General features: G+C 31.0%; 1 protein-coding gene across 1 annotated transcript; it reads left to right on the top strand.

Annotated features, from left to right (window-relative positions):
* Positions 1-821: 821 nt before the first annotated feature.
* Positions 822-16,724, top strand: LOC143076684 (uncharacterized). Its single transcript, XM_076252527.1, has 7 exons — positions 822-986; positions 6,593-7,511; positions 12,001-12,369; positions 12,685-13,094; positions 14,182-14,281; positions 14,925-15,010; positions 16,033-16,724. The coding sequence occupies exons 2-7, from the start codon at positions 6,596-6,598 to the stop codon at positions 16,078-16,080; spliced, it is 1,929 nt and encodes a 642-aa protein (XP_076108642.1). The 5' UTR covers positions 822-986; positions 6,593-6,595; the 3' UTR covers positions 16,081-16,724.
* The last annotated feature ends 518 nt before the right edge of the window (positions 16,725-17,242 follow it).

The raw sequence follows: 17,242 nt of genomic DNA, 5'->3' as shown, positions 1-17,242 counted from the left end.
ATGGAGGAGAGGATTGTCAGTATTTAATTTATTGAATTTATCAGTGACAAAAAGCACTGGAATCATCTGAGTTATATCAGAAAATAAACGGTTTTCATGTTGATCTTCTGGAAAGGTTTTCACTGTTAAAATTCCATGGAACCCCCCTCCTAAAAAAAACCACTTCAAATTTCTATTTCTATAAATCAACCGACAAGAAATGAAACATGTACCTCGTATTGAATAACCCTGTACTTGATATCATCTGTTAGTTTACATCATCAATTTGAGGAGTAATTTCGGATCACATTAGGTCTTAGGAGAATATGAGTAATCCGGTTGTTACTTTGTTTACTTGTTAAGATTATATACATGGTAGTATTGGTTGAAGTTATTTTCATTTTATTTACACATAGAATTCAAAAGTTGTTCCGTAAAGTGAATTATGTTTTAGGAATATAACGAATTATTATATCGCTGCATACTTAATTCGAAAATGCTGGATATTGTTTTTACAAAATAGAAAATTATCATTTTAAAGAGGCTATTATATTTATATTCTAATCAGATTTTCATTTCTAAAATAGATGCAGTTTATCGTGTTGTACTTCTGATATTCTCATTAATTAATTCATTCATTTATATTTTTATTTATTTATTTATTTATTTTATTTTTATCTCTGTGATAATTTATCATATGTTATCTGTCAAATGTAATATTAAATTACATAAAAAGGTAGTATCTAATTAAAACATGACTCGTATTTTGTCTTCTTAAGGTATTTTTGTATCTATTACATGCCAGGGAATACTCCGGTCGTGTGATGGATCGTCTTTGTCATTTATATAGCATTTAATGTTCGTGACAAAAATATCACACCTCTTAACAACGTACTAATGAGTAACACCCATTTACCGTAATGCAGGAATAGTGATTCCATTGTAGATTGTCTTTTGTTTGTAAAACATTACTATTTTGGAGAATACGGAATATTTTTAACCTTGAAGTAAGTAAATTTATTTCATTAGAATTCTGAAGGGAAAAGAGAAATATAATGAAAGACAAGTACAAAAAAAACTTCTGTTATTGTAATACAAACGGAACAAATGATATCATTGTTGTATACCTTTATACCTAACAAATAGGATAGTGTCTCCAAACCTCCATTATTTCGATACCAAAGCAATTGTCAGAGTATCGAACAGCGATTTTAAAGATATGTATATGGGACACTAAACAAATTCAGAAAATGTGGATATAATTCATAGGAGATATGATATTTAAAAAAAAAACAACATCAAAGATAATTGGCGTATAAGTATCAGCTACAAAGATACATGGCAATCAACAATCAAAAGTTCACTACATATAGTTTTTTCAGGTATGAAAATGGCAATGAACAATGGTTATACACTTAATCTCTGTTGAAAGTTCAGGATGTTGAAAACTACATACTAATTTAAATACCCCAAAGTGATATTTTTCTAAAGATGAGGTATGATAAGAGCCATTTTGTGGCCCCTAAATGTTGCAAAGAAGGTAAAAACCTTTCAAATAATGTGAATTGTAATTATAAATCAATAGGTTAATACAATCCAGACACTGTAGTGCAGAAACATCATATGTGATGTCACTGTGATAGCATAAACATGTTGAAATCTATAATAATAATTTTACACATTCTCTTTTGGACAAAATTATGTCATATCCAAGCTGATACGCATTCTAACGTGCTTCCATTTTGAAAAATAAACCGGACTTAAAAACACATGAAAGATGCAAGGTTAATAATTGAGTACGCCATATGTTCTCTTCGTACTGTAAAGGACTCATCAGTTGTGCATAAATCGAATCAGCTACAAAACAAAATCAATTATAACTAGATTTGCCATTGCAAGCAATAGCGGATGGCACCCTTCCCCCATTGCCAAGCGAGCGGCAGCCATTTTAAAATTCCAAAATCATAGAGTGCATCTACACATGCCAATTGTCAATTTTGTAAAGTTTCATTAAGTTTGGAGAATTTTGAAATTTTTGATATTTTTGCTGTTCCCATGGTTACGGCGGCCATTTTGAAAATTCCAACTCCAAAATGCAACTCTGCTTATGCTAGTTACTATTCCTGTAAAGTTTCATCCAGTTTGCAGCATTTACATTTTTTTTTGGAAATTTTTGACCTTTTTGCATTGTTTCCATGGTAACAATAGACATTTTGGAAATTTCAACGCCAAATTCCATATCTACCAATGTTGCTCATCATTACTGTGAAGTTTCATTAAGTTTGAGGCATTTTCATATTTTTGAAATTTTTGTTGTAGTTTCCGTGGCAACATAGTAGTTCCAATGATTGCCAAAATCATCCAAAAGTAGTATATGCTGGGCATCTACATTGTATTAAAAAATAATGATTCTAAGTGTAAGCATGTCCAAATAATTCACTAAAACAAAAAACAAGATTTTTTCACATTTGTTCCGTTTCCATGGTAACGGCAGCCATCTTGCACATTCCAAAGTCAGGTGCACAACTTCTCATGGTGGTCAACATTATAGCATAGTTCCACCAAGTTTGGTCCATGTAATTCTGAGAAAAAGCTTGGACAAAAAAGTGTGGAAGAATAAAAATAAAAATAATAAGAAAAAAAGAAACGAACAATAACAAGATGTCACCCCAACTCCGTTGAGGGTGCCATAAAAACAAAATTAAATAGCATCGAAAACAATATCTATGTGTTTGGTTTTTTTTTTTGCAAAAGTGAGCACTCAGGTGTCTTAAAAGAAATGTAATACTTTTTTCGACATATTGACCAGATTTCTTTTTCACTTCTTAAAGGTCTATTTTGTTCTAAAGTATTAATTCTAAATAGTAAATTTACTGATTTTCATCACCTAAACGATCCGTTATGACGTCGTAATTACTAAAACATGAATACATAATTTCTTATTCTGTACTTACGAGATTTGTATTTTGGTTTTTGTTTAATTTATCAAATGTTAGACTATTTAGATTAATATATCATTGTAAGACAGAAACGAATGAAGTTTAGGGCATTTGATGATTGACCCTACATAAATTTTTCGGTGCATGCCGTTGTGTGGTTATAGATGAAATTATATTTTTTTTAACTAAATTGCGTATGAAGGTTAGTAAGGTGCAAATACCTGTTTGTAGTTTGAAAGTAAAATACTGATTAACATGTGTCCATCTATATTTTAAACCAAGGATACGTACTTAGTCTTAACATTGTAATTTTTAACATTTGGCGTCAGTTTTGGTGGTAAAGTGGTCTACAGGGTTGACATATTGGTATCAATCAACAAAATAGAATAGACAGTGAGTCAATAAATTGATTTTTTTAGGATATTGAAGTCTTAAATGACACAGGAAGATGAAATAATGGTCCTATAATATGACAAAAGTAACCCTCTTAACAACCTGTCAGAAATTCATGTTCTTGCAGTTTTTGTCCGTATATAACATTTGTCACTACACCTACATACACTGTACGATAATTATAAAACTGATTGACAGAATTGACACATTTGGTGACCATCTTTGTAAGCGTAAGTATATGTTTATGTAATTATTTCCTTATTGTACGTATGTATGTAAGGAAATACATATTAGGTCAATGTCATTATTTATCAATTTGAGTATGTATTGCATAAAGGAAACAGAATCACAAAATTTACAATTCCAGTTAACTTTACTTTTGTATTTTTTTTTAGCGTGTAGTGATTTTGTTTCGTTAATTGATATACCGTGTACTTTCTTTTCAATCTTTGTATACAGAAAAACAAAGAATTAAAAGTTTGTTTGTATTTTCTTAAGGCACCATACACATACAAAATTCACAAGTTTTTTTTTTCCATTTACTCTGTTCGGCGAAATAAATATTTACTGTTTTCTCCTGAAATCAATCTAAAGCAAAAAATACAAATTTTAGTTGATATATTTCTAAAGTTGTTCTTTTAATTTGAAGAGGAATATCAGAACTTTCAAGTTTCAAGTTTCAATTTTCTATTCATTATGTTGTACTCAAAATGTATTCGTAACAGCTTTTTTTCGTATATAATCGTGGTCCATAGTGATTGTGTGTTGCAATGGTGTGTTATTAATGGTTACACGTAGTATATATTTTTTCAACGTCGCAGTGGTTATCGTCATCCTATTCATTAAATGACGTAGATGTTCTTATGTTTATAATTTTAGGCAGACATCTGAGGCAATAAATATAAGGAAACTCCTTAATAAACATTATCAATAGATGTAACTTAATTTTTACTCTATATATTTTCTGTTCATTTTTATATATTTGATTGATTTATATTTCTTTAAACAAAAGATTTCATAATTCAGTAAAACTTGTAGAGTTGTCGTACATTCATGTATCTGTCGTCCAGAGATATTTTTCTCATCTGATAATTTCTACCATTGTTTTATTTTTCGGATTTCTCTATTAATCTCATTCAGTTATGAATTTTGATGCCATATGCATAAATCATACAAATATTTTTGTAAAAACGTGACAGATATTTCATGTTTTCATTGTGTGAAATAATCTGATATCACTTTTTGTATGTTGAGTATTCATAATTTACTTGTTTATGGTCTTATTATTTTGGGGTTAACATTGGTGCATTTCTTATATAATTAATTATATGCTAATAATAACTTACTTTGGATGTTTCTGTTATGGTTTCCCTTAGATACTCTGTTATGTCATATCGTTTGTAGTCAAAATAATTTTAAAATTGCCTTTCCATACTATTATTGTCATGAATATTGTTTGGACGAATATTGTGAAAATAATTGTATAAAGTGCGGAATTGCATGTTAGTTACGTTAGCGCGTCACTGTTTTTTTTTTTATATCATGTTATATTTGTCGTTGATGGATAATGTTCGTTATTGTTCTCTGATTTGCATGTTGTGTCGACTATTATATTATTTGCTTGTGCGATTCTCTGTTATGGATTTCTTGCTTGTGTTTGTACTGTATTTTTGTCACGTAGTGTTTTAACGATATTTTAAACATTGTTTTAAGCGGTAGGTTTGGCATACCAGGTTCGACATACCATTTTTTTTTGTAAAATGTTCTGTACCAAGTCAGACTTATGGCAGTTGTCAAATAATTCGTTTCTGTTTGTTGGCGTTTGTTATTGTTGCACTTCGGTGTTCCTGTTGTTCCTTTGTTTTACTTTAATAGTTGATGTGTTTCACTTGGTTTTCTGGATTTGTTTTCTCTCAATCGATTCATGACTTTGAACACCGGTATACTATTGTTGCCTTTATTTAGATTTTCCTAATGCTCCCCCTCACATCTACTCAGTTGTTTCATAATAATCTTATAAAAATCTCATTGTCTGACTAGTTTTTTTAGTTTTTCTATTTGCAATCATTTGACACCACTTTTTGGAATATTTGGTTTTAGTTGCACATCAATTATGGCATTGATTGGATTTCTATATTGACATACACGCCACTAATACGTTGTATGTAAGCAAATGGCCGTTTGGCTCAATAAATTTAGGCATTGTTTCTAGGTCAATGTCTCTGTTGAGAGACTTTCGTCGAACACATCAGCACATTAGTCAACCATCATGTGCTTACATAAAATATCTTTGATAATGTGAATAATGTAAATTTACTGTCAAAAACACGTTTTATAACATCTACGGTATCAATTTTACTGAACAAGGTGTGCATTTTGACAGTAAGGGTGTATTCAGTAATGTTTGAGGCCAAATATTTGGACACCAAACTAAATTAAACATTCAAAGTGTCAGAAATAAAGTTAACTTTATTATTCTCACTGCACCATATGCGCAATTAAAATTTCTGCTATTTTAATTTGAGCGCCATTCATGACCCGAGAACACAGTTATTTTGCAGTGCATTTCATTTAGACAATAAATTCAAATTTTAAAAAATCGCACCTGCTCTATCGCAAAAAGATTTTTTTGTGTAGTGTACTACTATTGGGACAAATACTATCAAAATTATAGAAACTTCTACCAGTACTCAAAATATTGACAATTCTGTGTGAAAGTGGTCTAAAATTCAGTTCGACAGCTTCAGACGTACTAATTTTTGACTTTTTTAACTGGACCAAATCACTACTTAGAATACAGATTCAGTACCCAATTTTTTTTTAACATGTAATTTCACCCCTAACTTAAGATTTCATGCATTAATTATCAAGAAATGAATTGGGAATGTGTATCCAAACAAAATTCAAGTTATACACTGTTCACACTAGAGACTATATTCGTAGACAACGAAAACCAAATGACGATAACTGTGTCCTTGGACCTCATGAGTCTAATGTAGACAAAACGACAATATATTAGATGTGTTTGTCAGATCTTTTTAAAGCAAAATGCTTTAAAATTTATTTGAAATATTGAAGAAATTTTCAACTTTTTCTTTAATTGTTCAGTAAGTTTCTTAATGTGATTTTATTAAGTTTTGTTGTACTTTATATGATTTCCTAAAACTGTTGCAGGATTGTTAATTTTTGTTAATTATCATGTGTTGTGATTATAAAACTATCTTTGAATAACTAGATTAATGATAAAATGGGACTTATTAAAATACAATTTCCTTTTTCAGATTATGAAATTACAGCGGACATATCTTTCAGTATTTTTTCTAGTAGCAATTGTTATCAATGAAGCTTATTCGGCACCAACGACACCACCAACGACTAAGGCAAATACCACAACGAAAAACACAACCAAGAAGCCAGAAAATAAACTAAAGACAGATAACAAACAGATGATAAAGACTAATAGTATAAAATCCGTAGAAACAAAGACAACTCAAAACACGTCTACGACGACAGGACAAAACAAAATAGATATCAAAAGCGAAAACCCCAAAACAATTACGTCTAGTAACACTTCTAAATTAGAAACCCAATCTGAGTTAAAGCAAGGGCAGCAAAACGATGTAAATAGCAAAACCAAAGAAATAAATAAACAAACCAAGACAGTTAGTGACACGAAAGTCACCAACGCAATAGATTCTTCAAAATCAAAACATTCTACAACAAAGGATAATGCAGATCAGACAGTTTCAACAAACATTGTTAAAACAATAATAAAAGCAGATGAAAAAAGCAATGATGCTAAACCCACGCAAAAAGAGAACAGTGTAAATACTTTGAAGCCAGAACAGAAAACTCAAAATGTTAAAACAGCAAATTTGAAAGAATCAAAGACAGATGTATCTGCAAAGAAGAATACTGTATCCCCTGAGAACAAAACTACAAAAGATATGGAAAGAAAACAAAATTTAGTTGACAAAACACCAAGTCCTTCTACAAAAGATTCAAGAATGACTTTTCCTAAAACGAATATCAACAGCAATGATCAGGAAAGTGGGACATCAAAACCAATTGAACAAAAAGAAGATAATGTGAAAAATGAAAGAACATCAAATGTCCGAAGAAATGTTCTTACAACATCTACAACCACACAAGCAACAGCTACTGATACAATGGAGACGGCTACAACATGGGATGGGCTACGTAAGTTTTACTCTTATTCTTAATACCTCTTCATTCGAATACTTCAAAGTAATATGATTCAGTAAAAACCATTCATAGGGATTATATAATAAGTTCTGTTGTGCTTAGAATTGAATAATATGAATTAAAGGAGGTTAACATACTGTCTTCAACACGACACAAGATAGGTGTCTGTACATTATTTCATGTTCGGAATTATTATTCAAGTTGGGAATAAATCTCGTACAGAATATGACTTCAGAGATGGCTAGGTGTTATTGACATATTTGATTCAAATTTGTACACATCGTTTTGGTATTATTATATTAAGATATAAGCCAATGTTCCTCCCAAAAAGTTAGTTTTCCCAAATCAAAATTTTTATATAAAACATATCTTTTTATGTAAGTCTTTCTAAAACATGTTCAATATTAGAGCAAAAAAAAATCACAAAATGATGCCATGATGGCCGGTTTTCTTTTACAGTTAAGACGCCCTTAAAGCCAATTTTCCCGCAAATTCAAAATTATAAATACTGATATCGACATGCTTCTGTCTTTTTTAAAACATGTTAGCGATTGTGTTTTGGTAGATTTATTACTGTTAATTTTCAAATTCCATGCGCCAAGAAAATGCCTTGCCATACCTTCATCTTAAACCAAGACTTTTAACCTTTGTTAACGTGTAAAGGGTTATTTTTCAAACCATTTGCAAAATTTAAACCTGTCTATATCAATAATAAGCAAGAACCCTGATATGTAGTATTCCTATAAATGGTATAAGTATTTTATATCAACAGATGAGAGGCAGTGAAAATATGTTTCACGCCATTTCAGGCATATTTAAAATCCTATTGTTTAATCACTCCTCAATACCACATGTTGATCAGAGAAGCACCGAGTTTTAATGTTGATGTCGTCGATTTTGTGCAAGTGGGGCAAAAGGGACTTTTCCATTTTTTGGTGGGCTGCAACAAAAATTTCTTCGATCGTTTATGTATGATAACAGTTATTGCAGGACTATGCTTTGATTTTTATCCCACAATTAAAGAATTTTCTAAAAGAGCGAACAGGACTAACAGCTGATTTGTTACATTTAACGGAGAAAATATGTTAAAGATCAAACCTTTTCCGCAAATCATGAAGTATTTGTAAATTACAATTTATCAATTTTCGTGGTTTTTATTGCGTTGTTTTCTTCTTGAAACGTTTTACCAAAGACATAAAAAAAAATCAAACTGACAAATGAAACAGGTGTTAAATGTCCCAAGACTTTTCTGTTTTTAATCATTGTAGAATATGCAATTCTTTTTCATCAATCATGTAGATTGATCTTTTAGCATTTCAAAGATTAAAACTACAAAGACTAATGTGTCTTTCAAAATCACGATGATTTTGTTTTATCAAGTACATGTATGGAGCATATATTTTCATTCATTTAAAATGTGTGACATATGTTTGGATTTAAATAGTCAAAATCGGTGAAGTCTCACAACACATTTAATGCACGTAATCATAGGACTGAACTGTTAGTGGACAATTGTTGAAATGTATTTGCTTCTCTGATGTATTATGTCATATTATGTTATAAAATTTATTTGTATTTAATGTGCTTAAAGAGGGCCCTCATGGGGTTTTTGATTATGTGATTATTTGGCCGTTTTTTTAATGATTATTTGATTATTAAGCCAAATATTTCATGATTATTTGATTACCTAGGACTGTATTTTTAGTTTATGATTATTTGATTACTAAAGATAAGCAAATATTTAATGATTATGTGATTATATTGGCAAAAAAATTGTGATTATGTGATTACTAGGACCCCCCCCCCCCCCCCCATGAGGGGCCTCCTTAAAGTAATAAAAAATTGAACATGTGAAACGGAACAAAGACCAAATGAAGTTGAATATATTTAAATACAAAACAAAGATACTTCCAGTAACGAAAAGAACTAAATAAAATTAGATAAACACAAAATTGTTTGTCTTGAGGTATGGATGTTGGCCTAAAGGCCAAGTAGTGCTTTAAAAAAGCTCAAATAAATCTGGTGAACAAATTGAGATAACAAACTTTTAACCCAAGCACAAAACTCCTCTACTTGGTTCATGAGTTATGGAATACTGATATCGACAAAACAAAAAAGTTTTTTGTAGGGTTATCATCACAAATTGGTTGACCGATACAACGCATCTTTGTCTCAATTCATGGAAGACATGTATGTTTCCCCGATATTATGTCTTAAAATACAAGAATATTCTTCTGATCTGTAAATTTACCTATTGTGATCGTTAACGTATTATGACTTTCGGATTTAGGTGACATTTGACGCGTGATGAATTCTTAGTACATAGAAGAAAACATTCACTTCTTCGACACACACGCACTCGCTCCGTTTGGAGTTTGAGATATCTTCAGTTTTTTATGTTTATTTGTTTTAAACACAATTCACGTTTTTAACATGGTATACTACTGTTGTCTCCTTGTTTTTACTCTTCAATATTAACACGTCAAAGTAATGTGGTTATCAATCTACGAAAACGAAACCCGCTACGTGTCGAAAAGTACTCAGTATCTTTCAATTTGTTTCGTAGTAGAATTAGATCCCTCTTTACAAATTTTGTTATCAAAATTTGATGGCAAATTGTTTCTTTTTTTCGGGAACACGTTGTTCAATAAAAAAAACGAGAAACGCACACATTTCATTTCAACATCTTTTTAATATACGTATTTAACCACATTAGAAATATAGTCAAAGTTTGAATGAAGCTATCAAATTATTCAACAATGTAAGATTGATAGTTTTACAAATACTTTTTGCAATTAATGTATTCCTATTTCATCCTAAGCTATAGATGGCTTTTTGTTTACATGTGAACATATCGTTGTGATAAATTGAGAGTTACTCACATAGGCGATACGTGCATAACATAACCTTGTTGGTGCACCATTTATCAATTCAACACTGTATTTGGCAAAACTTTTAGGAATTTTTGGTCCTCAATGTTCTTCAACTTCGTACTTGATTTGGCCTTTTTAACATTTTTTGATTCGAGCGTCACTGGTGAGTCTTTTGTAGACGAAACGCGCGTCTGGCGTATATATAAAATTTTAATCCTGGTATCTATGATGAGTTTATTAGATAGTTGAATATTGTTTTATCGGTACTAACATTGATCAATACATTAACATAACTAACTATATGTATTACTAAACTGTTATTAGTATTAACACTTGTGGTTCTACTTCCTGTCGACACTTATATTTAGGCATTGCACAAGGTCATGTTGTCAAGACTGTTTATGACGTCCTGACACTACATCTATTTGATAAAGACTTATTCATAATTTGATACATGCTTTAATTGTTAGTTCTTATTGGTTTTGAACTAATTTCAGTTACTGCAAGTACTGTCGGATCAGTTATGTTTGTTTAATCTTTTTGTGACTTGTTTCTGTGCTATGTAACGATCTAACGAGCCTATCTTATTTCGACTGATTTTATAATTTGTTCTTACGTTTGGCTGTAACGCTACTAAACCTGTTCTGGTGGAGAGTAAGGTGACCACAAATATGTTAACCCCGCAACACTTTTCTTTAGCCTATACTTTAGTTAGGGAGCCTGTTTATCGATGTTTAACTTTTGTTTCTATTTGTCGTATCTGTATTTCGTTTAATGCTTTGTACATGAATCAGGCCGTGAGTTTTCATATTTGAGTTGTTTTACGTTCTGCTATGTCGGGTGCGATGCATTGCTTTTTGCTCACTGTTGAAGTTCGTACAGTATCCTAAAGTTTCTAACTTTAAAGACAGTTTGTCTCAGATGGACATTTGTCTCATTGGCAAATGTACCACATCTTATTTTTTATTAGCATATTCTTTAAATCAATTCTTCTTTCTTTTTTTCTTCTTCTTTTAAATTAAAAGGTGTTGATCTAAGAAATAATTGTTCTGTATTTTTAAATATTTATTTTGATTTTGAAAAATGTTTTAAATTGTGTATGGATTTAATTTGTTAATGAGCATGATGTAAAAGTGTCTCATATGTCTTTTAAGGCAGGAATCTAATACCGGTACATTTTATGCTGATTTTATCTGATGTATAATATATTATGTATAATGTTAGATTGTGACACTGTAATAAAATAATTACTTACTACTTGTTTTTAAATTGTGTCAACCCACCATTTTTTCTTAATTGTCCTCTACCAAGTCAGAATTATGACAGTTTCTATGTGCGTTGGTGTTTGTTTGTTTTTTGTTTTTTGTTTGGTTTTTTTTTTTTTTTTTGCAGTTTCGGTGTTTCTGTTGTTCCGTTGTTTTCCTCTTATAGTTGATGAGGTTTCCTATGTTTAAGTTCATAATCCAGATGTGTTTTCTCTTTGAAATCGATTTATGACTTTTGAACAGCGGTATATTACTGTTTCTTAAATTAAACTCTTATAATTTTTGATACACTGTTCATTAAACCTGTTATATTTTAGGAGTTATGTATTTTTTATTTTTTTACAGCCTGTAGCTCTCGATTCCAAGCGCATCCGTTGGATAAGACAAAATTTGAAACAGCTTTTAATGAAAATATTTTTGAAAATATATATCAGAGTTGCCCAGTACCATTAGTATGGCGACAAGATCAGTGCAGATGTGGATGGGCAGAACCTGAACTTATAGAATCATGCAAATGCTGTAGTCAAGGTCTGAAAGCACATACGAATCCACAAATGTATCAACGCTTGGTAAATGGACAATGGCAAGAAGAGACTTGTAGCACTTATACTGATAGCCAAGTGTGGAATGATGACAACTGCACCTGTGTGTGGAACCCAAATAAACCACAATCTCATAAAGTGCCTGTTTTCAGAGGAGCCGTCTTACCTAAATGTTAGTACCTCCACTATTTTTTTTTATAATCAGCTATTTTTTGCGCTTCGCTTATTTTAAACAGTAAGATTTGTTTTTCTTTTATAATGTCTAGTTGGCATTCCTGCATAACTTTTTAACAAAAAAACATGCTTTAATTTTTATGCGGGTTATTGTCAAAGTTGGAAACGTATTTATGGACGTTTTTTTAATTATCTTTTTTTAAATCTGTTCAATTGATACTTTATCATTTTTGCTTACATATTTTTTTTTCAAATATATTCCTGTTGACAATTTCTGAATTCCGTGTTATCTACAACGTATGATTTATTTCAGTAATGACAAAATGCGTAAATCTGGTGAATATGACCTTAGATGAGGGATTAAGAGATGCAGACGGTCGCGATCTTACTCCACTATTTGGTCGTCAGAGAATCAGAGTTGTGGACGAAAAAGGAGCTATTGGAAAATCAGTAGAAATTCGTCGTGCTCCGTTTAAACTAGGAATTTTTAATGGAAATGATTTACAATCTACTGTGTACTTCAAATTCAGTTTTAAAGTTCATCCAGATCAAGTGCGCAGACGTCAAAAGATGATTATCTTGTCAAATGGATGTAAAAGGCGTTGGCAGCGTAAAGTTATTCAGCCATCATTAGAAGTTTCTTTCTATCCTTTTAATGAAACGTTTGAAGTACAGTTTTCAACGAGTGGAAAAACAGTTGTTGAGTTAATGGACGTTGCTAAGGTATACCTTTTTTATTAACTGGTTAGTAACAAAACAAAACTGCAAACAAAATGGAAGCCTTTCGAGACCGGCAGGTGCATAATTTGACACTCTGAATCATTATTAAACTTAATTGTAAAAAAAAAACAATAGGGGTAACACATATGAAAATCCCAGTTGTTCTTTCCTTCGTTTATTACATTTTCATGATAAGACCATGTAAGCAAAATATATACACATAGATATTGTGTTGTGTATATTCTGCACCTCTAAACTTCATTGTGTACATTGAAGAACACATGAAATATAAACACATGGATATTGTCTTCATTGATATCTCCTGCACCTCTACACCTTCAAGGTGTACATTGTAGAACAGACAAAATATATACACATGCAGGGTTTCCCCTGGGTTAATAATTTTTTTCGCCACCTCTTTCGCCAAAACAATATATTTTTAGCCACTTCATTATTTTTTTCGCCAAGTAACATAAATATATTTTTCGTTTAAAATTTACCTTTTTTCTACCCCTCTCTTAAATAAGATGATCTTGCCCTATGTGTAACACATGGATAGTGTTTCGATTGGTATCTTTTGCACTTCTTTACATAAATTGTTTTTGTTGTAGAACAGACGAAATATAAACACATGTATACTGTTTTGATTTGTATCTCCTGTACCTCTACGCCCTTTTTGTAGACAAACGAAATAGTGTTTACACATTCAAGCGCGAAACAGTTCCATGATGTATCCATTGCGATAAAACACTTCTGTTTATAAAAGAACAAACACATATGATGTCAGTGTCGGTGCATAAGATATATGGTTTCTAATAAAGACTATAGGGTATTCTCGAAACCTTAAACGTAAGGAAACCAAATACTATAAAGCCTACATGTTTATTTAAATCAGAGTTATGATAAAGCAGCCAAAGCTGTCATTTTCACGTTATAGATTCTCATGCAAATGGGTAATGAGGCATATTGGGGGAAAATACAAAAAGGAACAACTAAATCTTTGAGTTCAGTGAATATTCTTAAAGTAACACATCTCAATTTATCAGACATTATAAACCATTTTTTGTTGTTGTTGTTGCTTTACTTTTAGGACGCAAATGGATGGTACCAATGTGTTTTATATTTACAAGACAGGGTGCTGAGTTTGAAAGTAAATGGTAAAAATGCTTATTCGACAAACGGAATGTCAGGTTAGTCCATCATAAACCGTCATGAAGTTGTCAGTTTCCTTCAATTTACAAACCTTGATGTAAACTTTAGGAGAAATATGACCAAAAGGGATCCTACAATAATATTCAAACCCATTCACGGACAGTTTTGTAACCTTATTTTGTTTTTTAATTATTTTCAAGCGGAAATGTAAAAAAATTACATGATACAAATCGGGTTACTTTAAGACTTTTGAAATTGGCTAAAAATTAGCATGATGTAGAAAGTTGATACATGTATAATTCCGGATATATAAGGTTTTCATAAAATTGAATTGAGGACTAAAAAAAATATTTAGAAGGCAGTGAATATTTAAAAACTTTTTTGAATATAAAGGGATTTTGAATTGTTGGACTGACACCATAAAGATAACACTTTATTAATTAGTGCGTCCAAAGAATATTGCATTCAAGTGAATTGTGTTGTGGTTTGTTGAAGAGATGGGTCTTTCATTTATTATTATGTTGATTGTTTTTAACGGGCCGGACAGGGGGTTAATATGAAGTTGGACCAAATGAATCTCAGATAAATAGAAATTGTCAGTGATGATATTACTTTGTTTTTCCATTTCATCAGAGTTCTTTGTTGTAAGTTTGATTCTTATATTGAACTTGTTTATTCCAGGACGAGTTAAATCGACGGATTGTCCGTTAACGGTGGCAGGGTCACCTACAAATCCACAAGAACATTTCGATGGATATCTTGATGAAGTAAGTTATTTGTATTTTCCCATTATTAACATTATTTAACAACGAATTACTACTTTGTTAGTGTGTATTTGGTTGAAAAGATTTTATTAATCTGTGCTTTCTATTGTGTTAATGTTGATTCCGTTTATCTCATTAGTAAAACAAAAGTTATTTAAGGTGGTATGGGTGTCTTCCTCCATCTTGGATTGTAAAAAACAGAGAATCAAAGGTCCAGATTTTCCATCAAGTTAGCAAAATTTGATGCAGGAATGCAGATGTTTAATGTAAATTTTTATTTAAAAGTACCAATTTATAAGAATATAACTTCTAAATATTGATATTTTTGCAAATATTAATTATTTTTGGTTGTTTTTATTATTTTTAAAAATTGGCATTTTAAGGGGAGGTAACTCTAAAAAAGTGCATTTTCTGAAGGATTCTGTATGGAATTTTCCTATTTTGTATTTTAGCCGGAAAAAACGTACGGTGACCCTATCTTTTCATTTGATATTCTCAAAGCAGTGTCTGAAAGCTGTCTTTTCCTGAAGTATTTAACAATTCTATCATTTTGTTTAGTTTCTAATCACAAAATGATGTTTTTTCCTGTATAATCCATACAAAATGTGTCATTTTGTCCCGTCCTGTAGCTTGAGAAAATGCGCGGTGACCTATCATTTTTATTATATTTTTCAACATGTATCAATAGATACAACGTTTTGGCAAAGTATGAACAAATTCTATCATTTTTATTTTAGACTCCCATACCACCTTAAGTAGCACTGATTTGTTTAAATATTCATTAAGCAAATACAAATAGGAATGGTAGTAAAAAGACCAACACACGAACATGAAATTATTTTGTTCAATTACACGTCTCGAGTTAAGGAAGTTTACGTTATTTCTATCGACGAGTTAACATTAATTGATTTATCTTGTGGGTGGCAAGCCATTTGAAAAGATAACTTTCTTGTGTGGTTAAATTTTATTACCGTTTTGTGGTGGAATCTATATTGCAACTTTTTAACATTTCATTTTTTTTTCAGCTACAGATTGTGAAACAGTGTAAATATGAGCCAGATACAGCATCATGAGAAAACTTATACTGACTACCAAATATCATATTTGTTGAAACAGTTCTATAGTTCGAAACAGAATTGGTGTTTGTTAAAACTCCATTTCACATCAAAATACGCAAAAATGACAACAATATGTCAACAGATTAGAGTTTACATTTTCACACGCACATATGTTTCCATCTTATAATTTTGTATCTTTGTCTTTTGTGATTTTGCTGTGAATGAACTGATATTGTGACATGGATGGTAACCCCATATCCCATCTTCTTTCCTATTACAGACACTTAGCTTGGATCACATAATTTCTTAATAAAACATCACTACAAATTCACCCAAATTTCCGAAATCAACTCGACTATCCTTTCTTTTACTATCATCACAAAGATTCAGTTTAGCCCATACACTCAAAAACAGTTCACGAAATTATGTGTATGGAAATCAATGTCTGTGTGGAGTTGTAATGCGTAAGCACATACCGTTATATACAAATGTATACTTGCTATTTGGAACATTAACAAAATATGTGTTAAAACTGTTGTTGGCATTTATTTGTCATTTTATGAATTTCACGGGTTGTACGATTCACATCTATATGTTTCTTTGACTGTGTAATATAATATAAAGCGAAATCCAATAAATCATTTTACTTCACTATTGTCTACCTGTGTTGTTGTGATGCAACTTTACAATTTAAGAGATCTTCATCCGAATGGAACAGCACATAGACATTTAAGAGAATGTCATTTATCGGTATGAACCCGTATGAAAAAAAGAGAAACTGCATTCCATTGATAGCGTTCCTAAAGTTTTGGTGTTCTTTTTTGAAGTTATAAGAGCTAGCCCGTATATAATTACTATAAACCCTCATCTTAAGAAGAGAAATGGTAGATGTCTGTGTTGGAAAAAGTAAAATAACAAAAATACCGAAATTCAAAGGAAATTTCAAAACAGAGAAATCCAGAATCAAATGGCAAAATCAAAAAGCTCAAAACACATCAAACGAATTGATAACAACTGTTATATTCCTGACTTGGTACAGACATTTTAGTAAAGTAAATGGTGAATTAAACCTGGTTTTATAGCTAGTCCAACCTCTAACTTTTATGACGGTCGAATAAAATTCAAATAAAAGGACAACAATGTGTGAACAAAACAAACATGCAGACATAAAGGAACG

Source organism: Mytilus galloprovincialis, chromosome 1, assembly GCF_965363235.1.
Source record: "Mytilus galloprovincialis chromosome 1, xbMytGall1.hap1.1, whole genome shotgun sequence".
In the NCBI taxonomy this organism is placed as follows: Eukaryota; Metazoa; Mollusca; class Bivalvia; order Mytilida; family Mytilidae; genus Mytilus; species Mytilus galloprovincialis.
The sequence above is the reverse complement of the archived record's forward strand: the minus strand, read 5'-3'. Positions and strand labels throughout refer to the sequence as shown.